We start from the raw sequence: 22,718 nt of genomic DNA, 5'->3' as shown, positions 1-22,718 counted from the left end.
ATCTCAGATTCTTGGATTAATATTTTAAAAGTCAGTCAAGAATTTATAGAATCATAGAACGATAAGGGTGGGATGGAAGAGACCTTGCAGATTATGTGGTTCAATCCCCCATCTGGTGGAGGAATTCATCAGCAGACCCTTGTGTTTAAACATTTTGTGCAAAAGAGGTTCTCCCAATGGACTTCTCACTGGACAGCACAACCCACTAAAGAATATCCTTTGCTCTATAAAGATGTATAAGATGTATCAAAGGAGGTATCTTGAAGCACAGAAAGTAGTGACTGAAATGATTTAAACTTTTATTGCTTTTTTAACCTGTTTCTGTGTTGATAGTTATCCCTAAACAAAATTATCACCTTCTTTGCTTTCTTGCTGCTGTTGCTTTTTTTTCTTTTTGTCTTCATATATGGGTCTTTTTTTTGGTATTGAATCTTTGGATGGCACCTCCACACCTGCACATTAAACAAAACAAAAAAATCTTTATATCAACATTTGATGACAAGGGACTGAATTTTGAAATTAACAAGATAGGATAAAATTGGAGAAAAACATCTTGACAAAAGTATAGTATATTAGTATATATAGTATAGTTTATATATAGACTAAGACTTAGGACTTTTAATATGGATCAGTTAATCTGCTAGTGATTTGATTTTATGCTGCTGTTTCTATTAATGAATAATAAATATTATTAATACTTACAGCCCACATTCAGTGGAAAAAATACAGAAAACTAGCATTAGTAACAATAATTTCTAAACTGTATGTTAAGAGAAATAGAGCTGGAAAAAAGATGACCTGAATGGTAACAAAGAGATATACACAGAAGCGCAGAGCTCATTTGTACTTTGGCTTACTAAAATAAAATAGGATTATTTAAACAAGACAGCAGACACTCATTTAGATCTACAACTTGATCTTAAGCAGATTTCGTCTGTAATAAATATTCACTTAATTCATTGGAGGCCATTCTGAAGTAAGAGCATAGAATTGCGGTATTTTCAGTTAATACTTTACACAATGCAAATAAGAATTGCAAACCCACAGCATTTCCATTAAAATGTCCCTGTGATATCCAGACAACCATACTCGAATAAAACATATATATTTTATCCTGAACAGGATAAAAATTAGAAAAATAATATAAAGAGCAATCCTTACCCTGTGCTTGCAGCAACTTAAGAGTGGCCTCTGCCCTGGCTTTGGATTCCCTTTGAGATTTGGTTAGAAGTTTTCCTTCCTTCTTCAAACGTTCTTTTCTCTCTTTTTCTTTTTGTTTTCTCCTTTCTTTTTTTTCTTGTTCCAAGCGTTCCTACAAAAATCAGGTTTTAGCCACTTTATGACTTCCAGTGCACATGGTTGGAACTTGGCATGCAAGAATGGTAAGGTAGCAATGCTGCATGCATTCATTTGGGAGTCTCATTTATATTTCCCTCTAAGTAAATGTATATAGCCATGATGGCGAACCTATGGCACGCGTGCTACAGGTGGCATGTGGAGCCATTTGTCAGGGCACGCGAGGTGCTGCCCTGTCAGCTGGCCAGCATGCATGCACGTGCTGGCCAGCTGATTTCAGCCTTTTGAGGCCACTTTTCTCCCTCCGGAGGCTTCATTGAAGTATCTGGAGCGCAAAAAACCATCCCTATGGGCAAACCGGAAGTTTGGGAATGGATTTCTGGTTTGCTTGTAGGGCCGGTTTTAGCCCTCCAGAGTATTCAGGGGCCTTCAGGTGGCTTCCCTGAAGGCTCTGGAGGGCAAAAAATGACCCTACAAGCAAACCGGAACCAGGTTGCTCGTAGGGCTGGTTTTAACCCTCCAGAGTATTCAGGGAAGCCTCCTGAAGGCCCCTGAAGGCTCCGGAGGGCTGAAACCAGCCCTATGAGCAAACCAGAAGTCCATTCCTGAACTTCTGGTTTTCCCATAGGACCAGTTTTTTGCACTCCAGAGGCTTGGCACACGAGCCAAAAAAGGTTCGCTATCATTGGTATATAGCATTGCTTTACAAATATACTAACATGTAATTCAATAACAAATAAAAATCAGAATTAGTTATACCCATAGCTTAATTATTTTCAGTACAGAAAAAAAAAATACATGGCAAGAGATTCTGAGTATTTTTGCCTTTCAAAGCCAAAAACACATAAGAACAAATTGTCTTCTGAATCTAGGAAAAGATATACTACCTCTTCTTTGCGTTTGGCTTCCAGCTCTTCAAGTTGTCTGATACGCTCCTCCTCTTCTCTCTTTGCTCTTTCCTCCTCTTCTTTCAGTTTAGCCAAGGCTTCTTGCATTGCTTTAACTGTGGCCTTACTGGGACCTTTCTTTTTCTCTTTTTCCTTTTCATCTTTCTCTCCTTTCTTTTTCTTCTTATCTTTATCTTTTTTCTTTTTCTCACTTTCATTATCATTGACTAAAAAGGAAAGTTAATTGTTGAAGCACAAGACATAATTATACATCAGAAGAACATAAAAAGTAACAAAAGTTAGACACGCTTAAATTCTTAGTATTTTTTTCTCTCCCACATTTTACTCATGGTAACTTTTAAAACTGTCGAGCATTAAAAGCCACTTGAGGGGAGCCATTTTTATGAAAAGAGCCTTCTCAGCTACCTTATTAGATGCAAAGAAAATGCATTTGCTTTTATTTCATTTTACATCAGTGAATAAACTATGAAATCAGCAACATGAATAACTAAGCAGCATTCAATTAATTTTCACCACAGAATAGGTTTAAAGGAAAAGGTCACTGATGAGTCAAGAATGGGTCCAAACTACCATCAGTGCCACATTCATTAGATTACATTCTGAAACCTGCAAAACTCTAGGTGAAAAATTAACTATAAATCCTCTTCTTCCTAAATGTCTTTCACAAGCAAACTCAATTTCTCAGTGTACATATAAAACATTTCTCAGCATATTACAAGATTAGAGAAAAACACTTTAACAGTCCTCTGAGACACTTTTTTCACCCCTATTTTTGTTGAGAAACCAAGTATGTGTGTGTGTGTGTGTGTGTATGTGTATGTATGTATGTATGTATGTATGTATGTATGTATGTGTATATATATATATATATATATATATATATATATATATATATATATATATATATATTCATTCACCCCTTATTTTTGTTGAGAAATCAAATATATATTAGATTTTTACAACCCCTGGTAAGCCCCAACTATGGGAGGAAGCTAACTGCTTCCATCATCTGTCAATCGGCTCGTCACAAGAGTCCATCACGACAGAAACCCAATATTTTCACTGTTGCCTTTGTTATATTTGTGGTTTTTTTATTTGTGCTGATAAATAAATAAAGGGAGACTAGTATAGATCTATTTCAAGCTATTTAGCTCTCATCAGCTAGCCATACCCTTACTGGGATTTGAACCTGGGCTATATTAATATAATAATATAATAATTAATATAGCCCAGGTTCAAATCCCAGTAAGGGTGTGGCTAGCTGATGAGAGCTAAATAGCTTGAAATAGATCTATACTAGTCTCCCTTTATTTATTTATCAGCACAAATATATATATATATATTCGGGTTTTCTCCCGAAGAATCTCCAATTCTACGCGGTTTATATTTCCAAAATGTTACTAACCTTCTGCTGCTTCTGGAGTCTCTCCCTTTTCCACAGTGGCAGAAGTTGGCAGCTGATCTGATGCAGTTCCTTTGTCAGTCTTCTTCAGCTTTGGCTGTTCTTTATTAGCTTCCAAGTCTTCTTTTTCCTTTTGTTTCCTTAGTTTAGCCTTCTCCTCTTCCCGTTTTTTCTTTTCTCGTTCTTTTTTTTCTGCTTTCTTCTGAGCCACAGTTTTGATTTTAAATGAAGACTCATCCATGTCATCACCGCTTTCAGTCTCAGCCACCAGTTTTGCCTTCTGATTTTTCTTCTGCCCCTTTTTTGCCTGTGAGCCTTCATCCAATTCATCTTCACTCTCACCAGAGGACCCAGGTTGTGCACGCTCTTTGCTCTTCTTTACAATGCCAGCTTCATCTTCTTCAGAAAATTCATGTTTATTACCTAATTTCTGAACTTTTCCTTTCCCTTTTTTCAAATCAAATACTTCATCATCACTCTCGGAGAGTACTTCTTTCTTGGGTTTAAGAGACTTTTTAGATTTTTTTTCTTTGTCCTCCGTTTCTTCACTGCCATCTTCATCCTCTAATCTAGCCTTTTTATTCTTGGCTTTCTTCTTTTTATCTTGCTTTGACAGGCCAAATTCTTCATTTTCATTCTCTACCTGATAAAAAAAATTAATGTCATAAATTGAAAATAATAATAGAAACCTGTACATATGGTTTGTGGTCACTACATTCTCTGACAATTGATCATAAACAAACAAAAACATCTCTCAGAAATATGCCTCCCTCTATTTGGTTGGGAATGGTGGGAAAAGAAATTTGAACAAATGCTTCGGATGATACATAAAATAAAATCTTGTTCAAAAAGTGTAGCGAAGTTGTACAATAAATAGTGCTTTTTGCTGAAGATCTTACATATTACGTTGTGTTTTTTTTCATGTGACCAAAGGAACCTTCAAGCACAGCACTGCATATATGAACTTTTTTTTTGCCTGGACTGTATTCAATTGCTCTTGAAAGGATATTTCTTTGGATTATAATTTGATAAGACTTAAATCAGTAAAATTATTAGACTGCTCTCCCTTTTCTTGGTACTGTTGTCTTGTACAATGTGATAAAAAATCAGTTTCAGTAACGCACCTGATTAAGTTCATATTTGTAAGAAAGGAATGTAGTTGCAGAGGGGAGGAAGGAGGGATAAATTAAACCCCTCAGCAGCAGAACCAGGGAGTGGATTAGGAGCGGTGGGGCAGGACAACCTTAACAGTGATCCCCAAAGAGAATGAGGGCAAGCAGGCACACACTTTTTAGAGCCAGACCCAAGATCACAACAACAACAGGTTGTACTATTGGTATAAGGAATGTATATATAGGAAGGATATGGGGAGAGAGCAGCAAAGCATATTAAGTCCATGAGTTAAACAGGGGTGGAAAGAGGCAGGTAGAAGACTTGTAGAATTGGATCTAATGTCAGTGGCAGCAGGGTTGAAGGGCGGATGACCTGTGTCAGGATGGAACACAGCAGGGCAGGAAGATACTTGAGATAGTTGCTCTATGAGGAAAGCAGAAAGCTACACAGATTCCATGGCTGGAAAGACATAGGAAAGAACGTGACAATGCTGACATCTAAGCCAATAGCAGCAAGATCTGGAAATAGTCTCAGGAGACTTTGGACAGGATGTGGGCAGCTGTGCAGCAATAGTCTGAGGCAAGTATTATAGAAGAGAGCACTGACACCTGAGGCTTGTAAAAACCCTTACATTTGCAAGTCTTCCAACAAAGCTGGACTGCTGTCAGAACTTGGACCAAACTGACTGGATAAGCCAGCAGCTATACTCTCTTTCTTTTTCTCTGCCTGCCAGATTTCTCTTGGTGATAATCAGGAAGACAACAGCCTACCTGGATAGGCTTTCAAAGATTGGCAGGAAATAATAGCTGCCCGGTAAGGTGAATGGCAGCCTAGAGCTCTGCTTTGCAATATCATCCTTTGGCATCTTCCTGCTTCACCACCTTCACCCCTTCTCACAGGTGCCCTTGACTGCATCGAGTTCTGACACCACTGCTGGCTTTGGGAAAGCACACTCAGAAAAGAGTTTCCCAATCAACTTAGTGCATCTTTCTTGATAGAAGCTTTCTTCCTGGTCCTTTTTTTGCTTGGCACACCTCCCCTGACTTAAACCCCACAAACCAATTCCTCAGAGCGTTTCTTTGCTCTTTTCAGCAGCTGTAGCCCATCTCTGGGGGTCTTTCAGGAGAGACAGCAGGACATGGATGAGGATTTGGGTAGAGACTTTTTCCCCCAACCCTGCATTCCTGAGGCGTGATTAGGTACAATTGCTGAGCCTGAGCATAGACAAGAGCTACTATAAAAAAATTAAATTGCAAGATAGGGGATGCGGCTGAGCTTCCTCCTTCAGGGTGCCATATTTGCACTAGCCAGGCAATTCATACCCAGACTTCTCAGGAACAGAACACCTAAAGCTCCATACAGGACTACTGCGTTCCTTGGCACTGTACCAAATTCTGACAACACTCCAATTTTGCAGGCAGAAAGGGGATAAAGAATGAAATAAGGATGTGATTTAATGCTAAACAGATACTTCCCATACTCAGTAATTCTAAGAAAGGTTTCATTAGCACCTTCAAATGAATTCATCCAACTTCATTCATCATTAATTCACTGAAAATCAAGGCAACACAAAGCTTCAGAGCTTTGTGGGAAGCAAAGTAAATGCAGATGATACATTATCCTTCAAACATCAATAGCCAAATATTTCCTTTCCTAATAGTGTTAGATTGAAATATAACCTTGTTTACTCTATAAATATATCAGTGTTTACACTAATATTGATTTTGACGAGTAAAGGGAATTGAGATTTAGGTTGTATTCTGATACTTTTGTATGTCTGGTTGTATGGATTGTAAACAAACTTTCCCACTGGTGAATTTAAACATTTGTTTGGATACAAATGAAATATATGGACATTCCTTAAGCATTAAAGCTAATGGGATGAAATAAAATATAAATTAATCTCAGACTTATATTTAAAACATCTTATTCAGTCATAATGCTTGCATCACTTCTATAAGGTATTAACTTTCTCTGACAAACACAACCCTTAAGATTTTCATTTTGTGTACTGCATTACTTTTTGGGGAAACTGGGTTTAATTTCCTGTATTATCGTATTATTTTCTTCTCAATTTAGGTAATTTAATGTAGAAATTCATTTTGTCTATATGGGATATGTTAGAGAAAGTTTAAAGGATGGAAGCAATCACCAGGTTTCTCGTGATGCAGTTTAAACATGGGAACATGAAGCTATTGACTTTTTCTACTGCATTTTAAGTCCATGCAATTGTCAGCATTATATTAGATTGAGTGCTATTGATTAAGGATGATACATTCTACTTTGCTATATTTCTGATACGTGAAATATATTTTAAAAATCAAGATGTGGGTTGTTTATGTGTGAGAAAGAATTATGCAATATTGAAGGGACAAATTACAAATAACTTAGAACAATGGAATGTCAATATGCTTGAACTGTCAACAGCCTTTTTGTTTTTGTTTTACAAAAAAAAAGCCCTTTGAGCAATTTGGTCAAATGCTTTGGAGCTGTTTTATTCACAAGATAACTTTCCACACCACTTTCCAGACAGATGGGTAAATTTCAGTATTAAATTATTATAGTTTTTCCAAGTGAATTAATCTGACACAAAAGACATATAAAAATTTTGAGTACCAGTTTTGCAGGATTTTTACCTTTGCTACAACTGGTTCTTTTTCAACACTCCCACCTTGTGTTTCTAGAGACAGCTCTTCCAACTCTTTCAGGATGTCATCTTCACTGCAATGAGAATGATATTATTTAGAATCTGTTTATAAATGTATATAAAACAGAAGTCAATAATTGGATGTCTGATAACAGAATCAAAGATTTGAGAGGGACCTTGGAGGTCCTCTAGTCCAACCCTCTACTCAAGCAGATGACCCTATACCAGGGATCAGCAACCTGCGGATCTGGAGCTGCATGTGGTTCTTTCATCCATGTGCTGCGGCTCCCTGTCACCAGTCAGCACCACAATTTTGAGAGGATGTCCCGGGGGGGGGGGGGGGCAGGGAGTGCCAGTAGGCTAATCTATGGCAAGGGGCAGGTTTTCCAGTCACAATTTATAAGGCTTTCAGTTAGGACAAGTAGAGGGAAAAGGATGCCACGCTAGGAGAAGACTCTATGATGGGGGAACAAGATTTCGGGTCAGCTCAGAATTGAACGGGGGGCTTCCGGTTAGGACCTTTGTGGCTCTTTGAATATTTAAGGTTGCCAACCCCTGCCCTATACCATTTTAGGCAAATGGTGTTTAAGTAGTGCTGTTCAGCAGTCTAAATCATAACATCCCTTCTCTTTCATCTTCTTGAAACTGCCCGTAAGATTTTAAGGGAAGGAGAGATATACTTTATTAAGTATTGCCATACTTTATTTTCCAAACTTAAATGTACCTATAAACATACAGCAAGTTAATGTATGTATGAGATTCTCATGTTCCTTCATCTGGAAAACTATTTAAGAAGAAAATTAGAGTATAGTGAGCCAGTTCTGTTTCTCATATAATAGTTGGGCAGTGAAACTAAAGGGAAAATGATAGTTTGATAGCCAATAGCATAAGATGAATAGGGAAGACAAAGCACTTTGAATTGGCTAAACAACTCAGTAGAATGCTACTGAAACATTTATGCAAAGACACTGCCAATGCTGAACATGTCAATAAAACTACAGGGATGAAAGACTAGATTTGATCTCTATCATCCCTATCACAATTCTTTCAGTTATCATTAAATGCACTTTTATAAGACTTGACTCCAAATTTAGCTTTTTATCCTCCATCTAATCTCCAAAGCATGCTACAAGTATATTCACAAAGTCTGATTCCATGTATCTAATCTAATTTGTATCAGAACTATGAAGGACAAGTTTTGAACTTACTCATAATCCTGTTTTTTCTTTTCTTTTTTCTTCTTTCCTTTAGATTTTTGAGGCTCTTGTTCCTTGGCAGCACCTGCACCCTCTATTTCAGCAGCAAGGGCATCAAGATCTATATCATCTTTGGCACTAGAACAGCCCCGAAAAAAAAAATCATGTGAAATATATTTGAGACAGAAGTTCAAATGTTCACTTTCCAATACTAGCATTTAAAAAAAAAACTTGTGCTTGAGTCTGAAAAACTCTTTTTTAAATAATTATTTCAGTATTGAAGTTCTAATCAAGAGGCCCAAATGTAGTACAATATGCTTCAGATTGCAATTTTACCTGTGGGGCACCGTTTATATTTATGCAAGCAAAGAAAAATTTAGCCAAGAAGTTTTCATCTTAGTAAGATTGGATATTATATTATCCGCAGCTTAAAATAAAGGCTCCTTTGAGGCTCCTAGCAATTTTGTGGACAATCTATATATAGCAGCAACAGTATAGTCTTTTTCCAGAGTGCTTTTTTGTTTTTCCAGACCAAGGCCTTCAAATACTAAACAAGACTAAACTGCTTAGCTTCTCAAGATTAGCCAAAGTCACTTAGTGATTGTCTTTAGTTTTTGCAACGTTTAAAATCACATTAAACTTCTACTCTTTCTTCCACTAACTTATGGTTAAAAATTATCACAGAATGTATCTAGCAAGCATCTTCTGTAATAGGTATTTGAATTAGAAAAATACAGTCTACCCTGGAATGTGTATCATTTAGCTTTCTCAGATAATATAATAACATAAAAATGTTTGAAATAATTCCAATATAAGTCTGTATATCTAATAAAGTTCAAGATAATAAAGTTTAAGAGAAAAGGGGGTAAGATGGGTTGAAATAAGACAATAATTGAAAGGAGGTTTGCTCTAAGATAATAAATCATTCTACATGAAATTCCTTGTCTGTTTTTGAAATAAAACACATATTCTTTTTTTTTAAAAAACCACCCTAAATGCTTCAAAATCAAAGTTAGGAAGAATCAGTATGAAAAAACTTTAGCATATCCATCCAATAAAGCAAGAGATTAAAGAGCAACATGTGTTTGTACCAATTTCATCTTCATCAAAGCCAGGCAGCTTTCCCAATATCATAAATTTAATTATAGTTACAATTTCTTGAAGCAAACAGATAAATATTATTGTTCTGATCCCTAATGTATATATAGCAATATTTCTATAAAATAAAGTACCGAATATCATCTCCTACTAAGAACTACAAAATATAAAAATGCAATTTTTAATTAATAATCTAGAATGCATATAATTTCACATTTGTGTCTCAAATGGATAGTATATTTTATCGCTTATTTTGACTCTAAAAGTGTAAGAGTTCTTTCCCTTTTTTAACATCTAACAAAAATGCAGAGCAATCTAATAAAAATCCTTAAAAATGATTAATTTCATATTTGATTAAAATCATATTTAGCAGTTATCAAAGATCTATATAAAGAAATATATCATCACCTGCTCCTCTAAGAATTTAACTGTAGCCAATTATTGTTTGTTTTTATAAATACGTGGTAAGGCCCTGAAAAAATATTTCAACAGCTTCTCATTACCAAGGGCAATGTTGAAATCAAAACTGTTATAATATAATATAAAAATAATCACCTTTACCTTTTGCTTAATAAAATATTTATTTTTCAGAATGTTAAATATAACTATTACTTAAAACAGTTTTTAAATTTTTGCCATATAAACCAATATCACAGAAGCACCACCTGAATTTACATAACATGGTTAAGTGAATCTGGCTTCACCACTGAGCTGGCGCAGTAGTTAGAATGCAGCATTGCAGGCTACTTCTGCTGACTGCTGGCTGGCTGCAGTTTGGCAGTTCGATTCTCACCAGGCTCAAGGTTGACTCATCCTTCCAAGGTTGGTAAAATAAGAGCCCAGATTGTTGGAGGCAATATGTGGACTCTGTGAACTGCTTAGAGAGGGCTGCATAGCACTGTGAAATGGTGTATAAATCTAAGTGCTATTACTATTGAGTTTGCTTAGCAGAAGATTGCAAAAGGAATCACATGATCCTGGACATTGCAACCATCATCAATATGAATTGCCAAGCATCTGAATTTTGATCACATGACCAAGGGGATGTGGCAACAGTCACAAGTGTAAAGAATAGTCATAAGCCACTTTTTTCAGTATTGTTGTAACTGTGAATGGTCACTAAATGAACTGTTGTAAGTCTAGCACTACTTGTATATACTATTTTTATCCTGACATTTTTTTACTAAAAATGTCATAGCTTTCTGTAGTTTAGAAAATCTGATTAAAAGCACACTTCTTGCATTTAAAAATACTACATATATAAATCTTTCTCCTATAAAATATTACTATAATCTTCCTATGAAATATTTATATTTAGGGAGAATGTTATCTCCTAAGAAAAATAAAACCACTTTCAATATTCATATTTTAGCAGTTCATTGAAGATCCCAGTTTTTAACATTGTATCTTACAAATGAGATTAACATTAATATTTGAGCAAGAAAAAATATATATGCCATATGGATATCATTAAAAATTCAAGCCAAGAAAATAAAATCTATAAACTCCATTCTTAAATAAAGACAAATTTAAATCAAAAAGGACAAGAGGGAATAGGGAATAAAAGACTGTAGCTAAAAAGCTGTCATATTTTGCTGTAGTTAAGGACATAAATATGAATATATAATTAAGAGTTAAAGATAATCCACAATAAATTTGGAAAAAAAATCAACTTTTAATAGGAATTTAGAGGTGAGATGTGTTTTAGACTCCCCACAGTAATGAAATGATTTTCAGTTGATCGTTTTAGATTTCTTTCCTCAAGCACTATTTCAAATTCAAGTTAATATTTCTCTGTGCTGGTGAACATCTTTGGTATAATCTATGAAAAGCGTAATGATTTTCTTTATCTTCTAAGTCTACTATGTACATGTGCCTTCAAGTCAATGCTGACAAGTTCCTGGATAAGTCCCTGTAGTTTTCTTGGCAAGTTTTTGAAAGTTGTTTGCCATTGCCTGCTTCCAAGGCTAAAAGAGTGACTGGCTTAAAGTCACTGAGACTGACCCAAAGTCCCCAATGCTGAAGGCAGAATTAGAAGTAGTTATCATAGTTTTTAACCTGTGCCTTAACCACTACACCAAACTGGCTCTCACCTTACTCTTACCTGAGCAATTTAAGTGTTCTATAAAAATGAATTCCATACAGGAAATCTGAGGCTGAGTAGTTATAACAAAAAAAATAAAATAAACTGGGATGTAATGAGCCCTCAAAATGATATATTTCATGCAAAGCCAAAACCATCTGATTAGGGCTTCCATGAAGTTCTTGTCAAATAATCTAGCAACAGATTCCAGGGGCATTATTTTGCCCTGTTAAATCTTAATAGCATTTAGGATATTAATTAGAGTTACAATGGTTAACTGCATAATATTTTCCAGTAAGCTATTCTGTTCTCTATCACATCTAAATTGACAGTCTTTGCACCTTCTCTGATCTTCAGGAGAATGGTATCACGTCTTTCTCAAAAGTCTTGCTGAGTTTTCTTTAATGCCATAAAGGCATCAAAGGTAACAAACCAGGGCTCTCTGGTAATTGTATATTTCTGGTTCTGAAAGTAACAATTAAAGTAGCAATTAACTACATACCAAGATTTTTTTTAAATGTATGGGTGGCCATCTTTCTCCGTCCTACTTTCTTTTTAGGATTAAAATGACTGAGTCAAAACATCACTTTACTCAACATTTTTTGAAAACACAGGGCTTTGACCTTTTATTTATATGCTGTTCTTATATTTTCCTGTACATTACCTTCTTCTGTTTCAAGTGTAATGCTTGCATAGGTAACATAGTAGGCTATTTCATCAGCATTTATATCATGTTACATATTTACAGTAATCAACTGATTCTTACCATGTTATCTTAGGGAGCTAGTAGGATTCAGTATTTAATTTCAAGACTGGTAAAATTCATGGCTAGTAGTTAATTATCACTAATGATCATGAAGAAATAATCATACAGAATGTATCCGTGCTCTAAATGTTGGAGGTTCCAACAATTACTAAAAACTAGGCATGTAGGAAACTCTGATGAGAAATGCAGCAAGCCAGGGGTCAATAGTACAGATAGGTGAGACCGAAAGCCTCTTTTTTCACAAGAACCCCAAGAACAAAACTTTTAGTTGTTCCTACCACTGTACTCTTCTTGAAACGAAGGACATTTGGGCCACAAAGATCTCCCTAACATAACCAACTTAAGAAAATTCACACAATGTCATCTATAGTAAATTGCGATTATCTTAACAAGTAATGTTAACAAGGAATTGTTTGATCTCCTTTAACTTGTTTATCAGTAACTTTTCCACCTCAGCTTTAAGCTGAAGGACCAAGTGGGAAGCACGGGGCTTTAGGGCTTCCTACTTACATTTAAAAATATGGCATTGTCTTTAAATAATTCTAGCTCTCCTAACTGGAAAAGCGACTGCACCCAGGAGTCACACGGTGGAGTCGAGCAGAAAAAACGCACACCTAAAATAATTGCGAAGGAAACATGACTAACAGCGCCTGTTAATGAGCAGGCAAACAAGAACCAGACGAGTATTTCTCAGAAGTAAACAGTCCAGCCATGAAAGTCCCACAAAGGTCGAGATAGATGAATTCGGGCGGCCCCCTCCCGTCCCAGCCTTTCACACGCGAGGACAGGAGACACGGGAGCCTCTGGCCCGAAGAGTCCCGTCCTCCGAGTGAGAGGGGAGCTGCCTCGTGTTCCCTGGCTGAGGAAGGGGAGTCCCTGCGCGCTGCCTCCCTCAGCGTGGAATAAGGAGAAGCAGCGCAGGGCTAGCCCTGGGCCGGCAGCCGCCGACTATCCCCGCTCCCCGCCCACTCAGCCCATGTCTGGGTACCTGTCGTCGCTCTTGTTTTTCTGCTTTTTGCCCATGGTTGCAACCGCCCCTCCGAGGCTGGCTCGCTCGTTCGCTCGCCTTGCGCAGGGCCCAGCCAGCCGCTTCCACAAGCGAGAGGGCACATATGGTGAGAGGCCAACGCGAACCCTCCACTCGGCAGCGGACGACGATGCACGCAGGCGCTTCACCTCTGGCCCCCGGCACGCGGCAGGCTTGCAATCAGCGCTGAGGAAAAAAAGCAGGTTGCCTGGCCGGGAGCTTCCGGCTGCTGCGACCGCCTCTTCTGGACGGAGGATGAACTGCAGCCATGCGCCTGAATTGGGCCCGTATTCAAGATGAGTTTGAACGCGGGACTGGGGCACACCTGTCCCTTGAACGACCGGGGAGGACCGAGAGCGCTCAGCAGTGGAAAGGCCCCATTAATGCGCCACCCTCCGCTGAAGGCCATCCAGAGGTGGGATGCGGGTGGTACCGAGATGGGGGGCGTTGGGTCTTGCGAGTTCTTGTGTGGCTTATTACAAACTAACGGAATTAGCGTGACTCGGGGCGGTATGTGCAGGAAGCGTTGCTTTTTTGTTATAAATTCCCCTCACTCAAGCGACACTTTTAATCTAAGTCGTTAATTGACGTGAACGTAATGCTGCGAAGCAGCCACCCCGCTCAAGCGTCTTCAGAAACACATGCGCACGACGCAAGCGCAGAAAGGATCGCCGCCTCTGACAGCTAACTGCTGCGTCAACAATAAAACGTCCTCAGGACCCGTCGCTGAGGATAGAGGCGCATGCGCGGGACTCCCGGGGTGACCAGGTTTACTTGCTGAGCCAACTTGTGGGGCGTTGGGGTCCTTTGGGAGGCCGGTCGGGCGATAGAGGCTCAGGGAGAGAGTTTTGTGGTTCTTCTACGCCGAGGAGCATTCCTTTGTGGACTTTCGATTTCTAACTAGTAAGTATGGAGCCGAATCATTGCTGTTCGGTTGCCTGGGTCTCGAAACGATACAAATAAACGGGTGTTTATGCCTTCATATTTATTTTGGAAAGACTTGATTAGCTGGATGCATCTCTGTTGGTTTAAGATTTAGGTGTCAGCTCTGGATGGATAAGTATATTTTCCTTATCCGCCCTATCAGAAATTTTTCTACAACATGTGATATTTCAGAGCTTCTTAACTGAAATCGTATTTCCAGCATATGAAGCATGATGCCATCAATACTTAATATTTAAAGTAGACTCTAATTAATTTTAGATCTTGATCAGTTGCTTGTTGATCTTAATGAAATATATTTTACAGAATTTAATGGGGTTCACAAAATATGGGGAAATCCGTATTTGGGGAAAAAATACTAAGGTCATTCAAAATCCTTAAGTTGTTAAATCGTAGATCGGCACTGTGGGCAAAGCAAAATAGGTGGATGTAGTAAAGTTTTTCTCTCTAATTTTTCATTGTTAAAAGTGGATTATGAAAATTATAGCTAAAAAGTATCAATTCAACAGAGGCATTTGTGTTATGAAGAATAAGATACCTTTTCCAAGACTGTGCCTACCAAGAGAGATATTTGTAATTTAATGAATGATTAAATACCTTACATTTCTGAAAAAGGATTTATAATATGCTGCTTTGCTGAATTTCTTTTCTAGAGTAAGAAACACTTTTAGGAATTGCTATTTTCTGTAGTATACATGAGATTTATCTTGAATTCAATTATGAATATTTTGAATGCAACAAATGAAGCATCTTTGTGTGCATATTAATTTGATTTAGTCTTTTGCCTAATTTAGCAACAACAATACTGTATATTGTATTGGTATCACAATTCATTATCATAATAACACTGAGAAGCAATCGTTTTGCCATTTTTATCAAAATGTAAGCTCGGACATCTTTATTTGGTAACAGACAGATTTTTTTTTACTGAGGCTTTATGTCAACGCCACGTGAAATTTTATTTTATTTCTGATACTATTTACTTGTCTATATGCCACATGCAAAATACCAGATAATTTACTACTGAATTTCTCATCCCAAGAGTACCAAATTAGAATTCTAGTTTAGTAATCCTCACTTAAGAGAAAAATTCAAAATGCTGACTAATAATGAAAATGGTTCAGATATCAATCTCTGTTCCATGATAACTTCCCCCACACACACAAGGCTTAAACCAAATAATCAGAACAAAATGTAAGTGGTCAATAATCCTTCCACTATTTAGTTTAATAGTGACCACTATTTAACTAAAGCAAAAGAATCAACCCCAGTCAGCCTTTCAATTAAATATTCTTATCACTATGCTAAATCTTCTTTCAAATTCCATTTATATTTCTACAACACAATGTATGCAATTGTTATTGTAATAAATATTTTTTTCTATTCTGCCTGGTTCTAATTTGAAATCTACTTCATTTTTCAGGTTTAATGTGTCTGCTGCTAACTTAAAAAGAAAATGAATGCAGATACCTCTGTTTTTTCGCAAGCCGTGGAAGCTTCAATGCTTCAGACAACTAAGATTGTAGAAGAAGAGCTTGATGCTGAAATACAAAAATTGGACCAGATGGATGAAGATGAACTGGAACTTCTCAAACGAAGAAGGCTTGAAGCACTCAAGAAAGCTCAGCAACAAAAACAGGTAACTGATAAATATAAGGGTCCAAACCCCTTCTCCTGTATTGCATTTATAATCGTGGAGTATCTCTACAAACTAGGCCACTCGTAGTCCACTAACACATAAAGAGATGACGTTAACAAAATGTTAGCTTATTTTCCATCACAGGGATTTGAGATGAAGTGAAATTAAATAATGAATTAGTAAATTCTATTAAAATATGAGGGTTTTAGTCAACATTCATATGTTTATTATTACAGCCTCACCCATCAACCTTTGCAAATTTAATCTAAGCTACTTTAACAGATTCAGTGAAATACATGTATGAATTGCCTCAGGGTACAGTCCAATGCACATTGGAAGAAACATCTGTTGACTTTGTAAGACTACCTGATTCCATCTAGTCGTATAGGCATAGGACTAGCTACTATAACATTCCAGCTTCTTGAATTCTTTTATCATTGGTTGACAGATTCTTCCAAGTGTTGCCTTTCATTATTTTCCATATAATGAATGTAAACAAACATAATACTATCTTATTATGCCCAAATACATCAGTCTATGAATATCTTAGGACTTCCAGGGTCATTACAATTATCAACCTCAATAAGTATTGTGATATAGAAAACTGAAGAACATACACAAGAGTAATTGAAAATCTTTATGAAAGGCAGGATTGAGTTTTTTCTGCTAAAAACCAGTTTTGGGGAATCAAATGGTTACCCTTGATCTTAAGTAATATGCAGGAAGCGCAGTTTTAAAAATAAAGATCAAGCAAAAAAGTGAATTTGATTTAATTTACATTTGCAGTATAACTCAAATTCAAACTAAGCAATTGCAGTTACTATATCAGTAAAATGCCTTAAAGAATTCCAGTCTGGAAGTGAAATTTGTACAGATATTTTTGACTAATTAAATTACTGTATGAATACATAATTGTTGCAGCCCTATGTAATTTCTGAACAAACCATAATTTTTGGACAGGTTGGAACAAATATGTGCATGATTCCACTGGTAATTTACTTCATATTAAAGTATTAACCATTAAAACTTCACTATTCTTTTGGAATGCAGACTTTTCTTCTAGTCCTTTTAGTTTTGGAAATGATTTATAATAAATGTTGAACTACTTTTTATTTAAATATAGGATTCATTTTGGAACTAATGTTGACCTACTTGTAATTTAATTGTAATTTAATAAATTTATATGCCGCCCAATCCCGTAGGACTCCCAATACTCAAAGCATATCAGAAATGCTAAAATTACTACCAATATAACTTTAAGATAGGATTTGGATTCATCAGATGAAACTTGTTCTCACAGAATAATGGTAGAATTATAATGTTATGGAATGAATGTGGAATGATTTCCTTCATGGCATCAAATGTAAAATTTTATATTCTTATTAATAGGAATGGCTTTCAAAAGGACATGGAGAATACCTAGAAATCCCCAGTGAGCGAGATTTTTTTCAAGAGGTGAAAGGGAGCAAAAATGTGGTCTGTCATTTTTATAGAGATTCAACCCTCAGGTAATCACTAAAAAGTTGAAATGCCTTTCTAGTTAATGCATAGAATTGCCATATTTTTAAATGTATGAGCCCTTTACAAAACCAACTGCAGATTTCTAGTCATAATTCTAATTGCATTCACAATATTGTAATTTGTTTAGCCATTGTTTGTTGAATAACTATAATACACTGGATCTCCATATCATGCCAAACCATATTCAAGGAAGTTGATAGTGGTTTGCTGAAGATAGGAAAAAAATCAGTGACTCTTAAGGACAATTATCTGAAAGATTTATTGGAAAACCTGATGGAAAGTTATCTGAGATAACTTTCAGATTCAATGTTGCATTTTTCACAGTATCAACTCCCAAAGTCAAAATGAAAGGAAATTGAAAAATAGATTTGGGGCATGTGCTTGATAATTTATCCACACACTGATTTTAATATTTAATTATATCTATATAAGGAATATTTTCCTGAAGGTAAGAGGTCTTAAATAGCAGAATGCTGTGCCTAGAACAATAATGGACCTTGTTTTACTTTTTCAAATGGACAGGATGACAGACTTTCAGGGATTGTTTAATAGAGTCCTTTATGAAAAGGGAGTTTGATTAGATCACATCCATTTTAACTTTGGTTCTATGACTGTAGTACCATTGGCATAGCAAAACATGAAAGCACGCTTCACATAGTGCTTGTAGTGTTTTAAGGTGGCGCAAAGCTTTTGAAGGAGCTTTCCTGAAGTTCTTGTCTTGAAAATGGTGAAATAACCATATTCACTTGGCTCATTCAAAGGGATTTCCAGACATCTTTGCATTTATATGCATACTTGTGGAGAAAATATTTCATCTCTTCCTGCTAGTGAAGCAACTATATATGCAGAAACATGAAAGCACACTTCAAATGCTTTGCACAGCCTTACTTGAGTTACAAAGCAAGAGATGACTTCATATTTCACCATTTAACGTATGAAATATTTTTATTTTTCCTCAGATGCGTAATATTAGATAAGCATTTAACAATACTTGCAAAAAAGCATATTGAGACTAGGTTTATCAAGTTAAATGCTGAAAAATCACCATTTCTTTGTGAGAGACTTCGCATCAAGATAATTCCCACATTAGCACTATTAAAAGATGGAAAAACTCAAGATTATGTGGTTGGGTTTACTGATCTTGGCAACACAGATGACTTCACCACAGAGACTTTAGAATGGAGATTAGGTTGCGCAGATATCATCAATTACAGGTAAATAAAATTAATCTTACAATAGTAGCTGTTATACTGTTATATAATACTCTTAATATAAAAAAATATCTTCCTAGCAAAGTAGTGAAATTGATATACTAAGTCATCATTTTTGAGGTTTCCCTGATTTATGGATTTTTACTACTGTATTACAAATATTTTATACCTTTTATAAAATATACACCTTTTATATATTTTTATGTATGTCTAATTCATATGTCTATATCCAATATAAGATACGCCAGATTATAGAGCGTCTATACTATGGGCCAGCATTCAGATCCACATTCAGTAAAGACTTCAAGAGAAAAGACCCTGTATGCATAGATGTACCAGATAGATTCCCATTAGAGGAGATGGTCCCTAATCCCTGGAAGCCAAGATATATAAGTCAAAACCAATTATTTCAACTGAATTTGGCAGCCTATTGCTAATCAATGCAGCAATTTGGAAAGTGTGTGTAATATTTTCATAGCAGCACTCACAGTCTGGCTGTAGTTTTTAAATGGTTTCCAAAGGCAGCCTAGCAGTTTCTGGACAAAGCCTCCTAGTTCATGTTGGATCACAACTGATGCACTAGCCTTTATCTAGGTAAGGCTAGGTCAGATTCCTACCTGTTATTCCACTAGCAACTGCTAAAATAACCCAAAATTTCGACCAACTCCTTTAAAGAAGAGAGTCTTGTCCAGAAGTAATACTGGGACTATCTCAAATCGGAACAAAAAGTAACTTGATCTTTCTTGGATTAAGTATAAACTTTTTCCAAATCCTTGAGGCTTTCAGACACTGGTCTAGGATTTCCATTGCATCTCCAGTTCAACCTGAGATAGCAGTACATATTTGAGTATTATCAACATATACTTGCATGACCAGCAGATGACTTCTGTGGGTTTCCAGTATATATTCAAAAGTAGCATGGATAAGTTGGTTAAATGTTTGACCATCCCTTCCTACTAAAGTAGGAGTGGAACCACCATAAAATGGTTCCTTCAGCCCCCAGTCCTTGTAGGCGGTCCAGTAGGGTACAGTGGGCAATGGTATAAAAAGCTGTGTAAGTTTCAGTAAGACAAAGAGGGACACCTTCCCATTTTCAAGAGCCCAAATCCTCCAGAGCCATCAGTACTGTTTCTGCTCCATAGATAGGTCTGACTCAAAGTTATTCAAATAATCCTATTCAGTTCAAATGTCAGCAGAGCAACACATCTAATCACAGCAAACATACCATGCACAGTCATTGCCACCATCATCCCAGCCACAACATTTCAGCTGTTAATGGACCTGAAATATAGGACGGGAAATTTCTCACAAAGCTATCGCTTCATCACTGCCCAATCAAGTTTCGGTAATACATGCCCATTTATCCATCAACATATTATGCGTGAATGAGATTTTATTCAAAACAAAACTAACATTTGTCAAAAGCAGCCTGTATCAAAGGCCATCAGTTTTTACCAGAGACTCATAAACATGGAAAATTGAAATAAATTTCCAGGCATTCACATATTCTGCTATCTTACTTGCTCTCTTTCATTTTCTTGGAACAATCTTGAGTTTGAATGCCATTGGCATTCAACCACCAATCAAGTTCCTTTTTCAATTACAGTGTGCTTCCCATTCAGGTTTATTTGTCTCTATTTAGTACCCTGTCCTTTTGCCTGCTGTCTCCATTTTTTAACCATCAATCCAACCACATTCAACTTTTCTTCATCCACTTTGATTTTCAAATCAGTCTCAGTTGTCAAACATTCTAAATACTACTACAAACTTTCAACCTCCTTCCCAAATCTACTAAAAGACAACAGCAATAACAGTTCCCAAACAAAAATTAACTAGTTTCTGGGTGCCAATTTGTAAGAAAAATAAGATGGTTGGCCAGTTGATGACACAGACAAATTGATTGTGAACAAGATGGGGGCAGGGATCCAATCCAGCAGGGTATTGCTTATGTTTTATCACACCTGTTAATTGTTTAAAATGTTTGCTATAATCCTAAGAGATCCATGAAGCAAAATAATGTATCCCTTTTTTAATGTAATACTGGGGAAGGGGGAGAGTTGGCTTCAGATAATTGTACTTCTAATTTGTGTTTTGGCAGACATGTCTAATAAACTGCTTTTTCAGATAGCTATTACCTTAAGGATATTTACATTATTACTAATTTCTTCTTTTTTAGTGGCAACTTAATGGAGCCGCCTTTCCAAAGCCAAAAGAAGTCTGGAACCTTTTTCACAAAATTGGATAAGAAAACAATCAGAGGAAAGAAATATGATTCAGATTCTGATGATGATTAGAATTCATGATACAAATATTTGTAAACCATTTTTCTTTTATGTTTGATACATTTTTAGGAATGTTTTATTTAGCTGTTTGCTTTCGGAACATTTGCACATGACACTCATTTTCTAACATTTTTATAGAGCTCATGAAAGGAAATCTTAAATATTTCTTCCTCTTAAGAAATAATTTCTTAGTAAAGAAATTTGAACACTTTTCAGTTGTGTAATATGATAGATGACTTTCAACATTTTCTTAATTTAACAATAGCTCTCTTAAACAGCATCTTAAAATTTATACCATTCACCATTAAGGTATTAATGAAAGACTTCTGTCAAGAATTGTTATTTAAACTATTCTTGAAGTAGTGCATTAATAAAAGTCATTCTTATAATACCATGGCTGTGATTTTGCGTACTCTAACGTCATTAGAACATATTATAAAATTTCAGTAGTTTCTTTAACTTAACTCTGCCAGCTGTGTACACTGCATGTTAGAGCTCAATTAGCAATAAATACTACATGACAACTATACTGAACTAAAATTCTGAGGCTTGAAGGACAGCTTATATTTTTAAGAACAAGCCACAGGAAAAATTGAGATGTTTAAACTGATATGAATACAGTTTAATACAATGTCTTGCAGTGTTGTTTTCACTAATATACACATTTCCTGGCACAGCTTTTTGAAATATTAACAATCCTGTAGAACTTTGACAGCCTGGTAGGTAAAAGAATATTTTCCTATACAGTATATCACATTTAAATGTTCCACACCTGCAAATTATCAGTCTTGGGAGAAAAATTAAGTCTCACAGGAACTTAAAAGCAAATTAAAGCAAATACAGGAATTTTCCATTCTATTGGCAGCCAATTAAATAATGGTTGCTGGGCATGAGATTACTGCAACTATCTTCCCCAAGAAGAAAGAAAATGAGATTTAAATTTCTTTATATATTTTATTCTATGAAAGATAAAAGACATGGTGTAGCTCAATGATGGCGAACCTATGGCACATGTGCTACAGGTGGCACATAGAGCTGTTTGTCAGGGCACGCAAGGCGCTGCCCTGTCAGCTGGCCAGCGTGCATGCCTGTGCTGGCCAGCTGAGTTCACCCTTATTAAAAGCCATTTTTCGCCCTCCCCAAGCTCCTGAGGCTTTATAGGAGCCTGGGGAGGGCAAAAAGAGCTTCCCCTGCCCCCGGCAAGCCCTCCGGAGGTTCATGAGCTTCCCTGGAGCGCAAAAAAACGGTCCTACGGGCAAACCGGAAGTTTGGGAACGGACTACCAGTTTGCTCGGAGGGTTGTTTTAACTGCTCCGGAGGCTTCAGGGAAGCCTTCTGAAGGTCCCTGAAGTCTTTGGAGCGCTCAAAACGACCCTCTGAGCAAACCGGAAGTGACTTCCGCTTTGCTCGGAGGTTCATTTTGACTGCTCCTGAAGGTCCCTGAAGCCTCCAGAGGGCTTCCGGGGGGGGCTGGGAGGCTGTTTTCGCCTTCCCCAAGCTCCTATAAAGCCTCTGGAGCCTGGGGAGGGTGAAAAAACATGCAAAAAATGGGGTCGTGCCTATAGTGCGCGCATGCGCACTGGGGGT

At 36.7% G+C, this 22,718-nt stretch overlaps 2 protein-coding genes across 2 annotated transcripts in view; one reads left to right on the top strand and one right to left on the bottom strand.

Moving 5' to 3' along the window:
- EIF5B (eukaryotic translation initiation factor 5B) overlaps positions 1 to 13,704 on the bottom strand; it is a 33,720-nt gene extending 20,016 nt beyond the window's left edge. Inside the window, exons 1-7 of the mRNA XM_032226677.1 lie at positions 13,498 to 13,704; positions 8,575 to 8,700; positions 7,356 to 7,440; positions 3,610 to 4,249; positions 2,184 to 2,410; positions 1,162 to 1,312; positions 357 to 452 (exon numbers count right to left, since the gene is read on the bottom strand). Of these exons, the coding sequence (XP_032082568.1) occupies positions 357 to 452; positions 1,162 to 1,312; positions 2,184 to 2,410; positions 3,610 to 4,249; positions 7,356 to 7,440; positions 8,575 to 8,700; positions 13,498 to 13,532 (1,360 nt within the window). The 5' untranslated portion in view covers positions 13,533 to 13,704. The remainder of the gene's footprint in view (positions 1 to 356; positions 453 to 1,161; positions 1,313 to 2,183; positions 2,411 to 3,609; positions 4,250 to 7,355; positions 7,441 to 8,574; positions 8,701 to 13,497) is intronic.
- Positions 13,705 to 14,264: 560 nt separating this feature from the next.
- On the top strand, positions 14,265 to 22,047 carry TXNDC9 (thioredoxin domain containing 9). The gene is made up of 5 exons (XM_032227019.1): positions 14,265 to 14,439; positions 15,902 to 16,117; positions 17,507 to 17,625; positions 18,598 to 18,852; positions 21,026 to 22,047. The coding sequence occupies exons 2-5, from the start codon at positions 15,935 to 15,937 to the stop codon at positions 21,141 to 21,143; spliced, it is 675 nt and encodes a 224-aa protein (XP_032082910.1). The 5' UTR covers positions 14,265 to 14,439; positions 15,902 to 15,934; the 3' UTR covers positions 21,144 to 22,047.
- Positions 22,048 to 22,718: the final 671 nt, after the last annotated feature.

This window comes from Thamnophis elegans, chromosome 11 (genome assembly GCF_009769535.1).
Source record: "Thamnophis elegans isolate rThaEle1 chromosome 11, rThaEle1.pri, whole genome shotgun sequence".
Lineage (NCBI taxonomy): Eukaryota > Metazoa > Chordata > Lepidosauria > Squamata > Colubridae > Thamnophis > Thamnophis elegans.
Note: the sequence above shows the minus strand (reverse complement) of the source record. Positions and strands in the feature narration are given on the sequence as shown.

Excerpts from the sequence above, each read along its gene's own strand:
- TXNDC9 (XM_032227019.1), top strand. The coding sequence starts at position 15,935 with ATGAATGCAGATACCTCTGTTTTTTCGCAAGCCGTGGAAGCTTCAATG. Across the intron at positions 16,118-17,506 it reads AAGCTCAGCAACAAAAACAG|GAATGGCTTTCAAAAGGACA; the intron begins GTAACTGATAAA and ends TCTTATTAATAG. Across the intron at positions 17,626-18,597 it reads TATAGAGATTCAACCCTCAG|ATGCGTAATATTAGATAAGC; the intron begins GTAATCACTAAA and ends ATTTTTCCTCAG.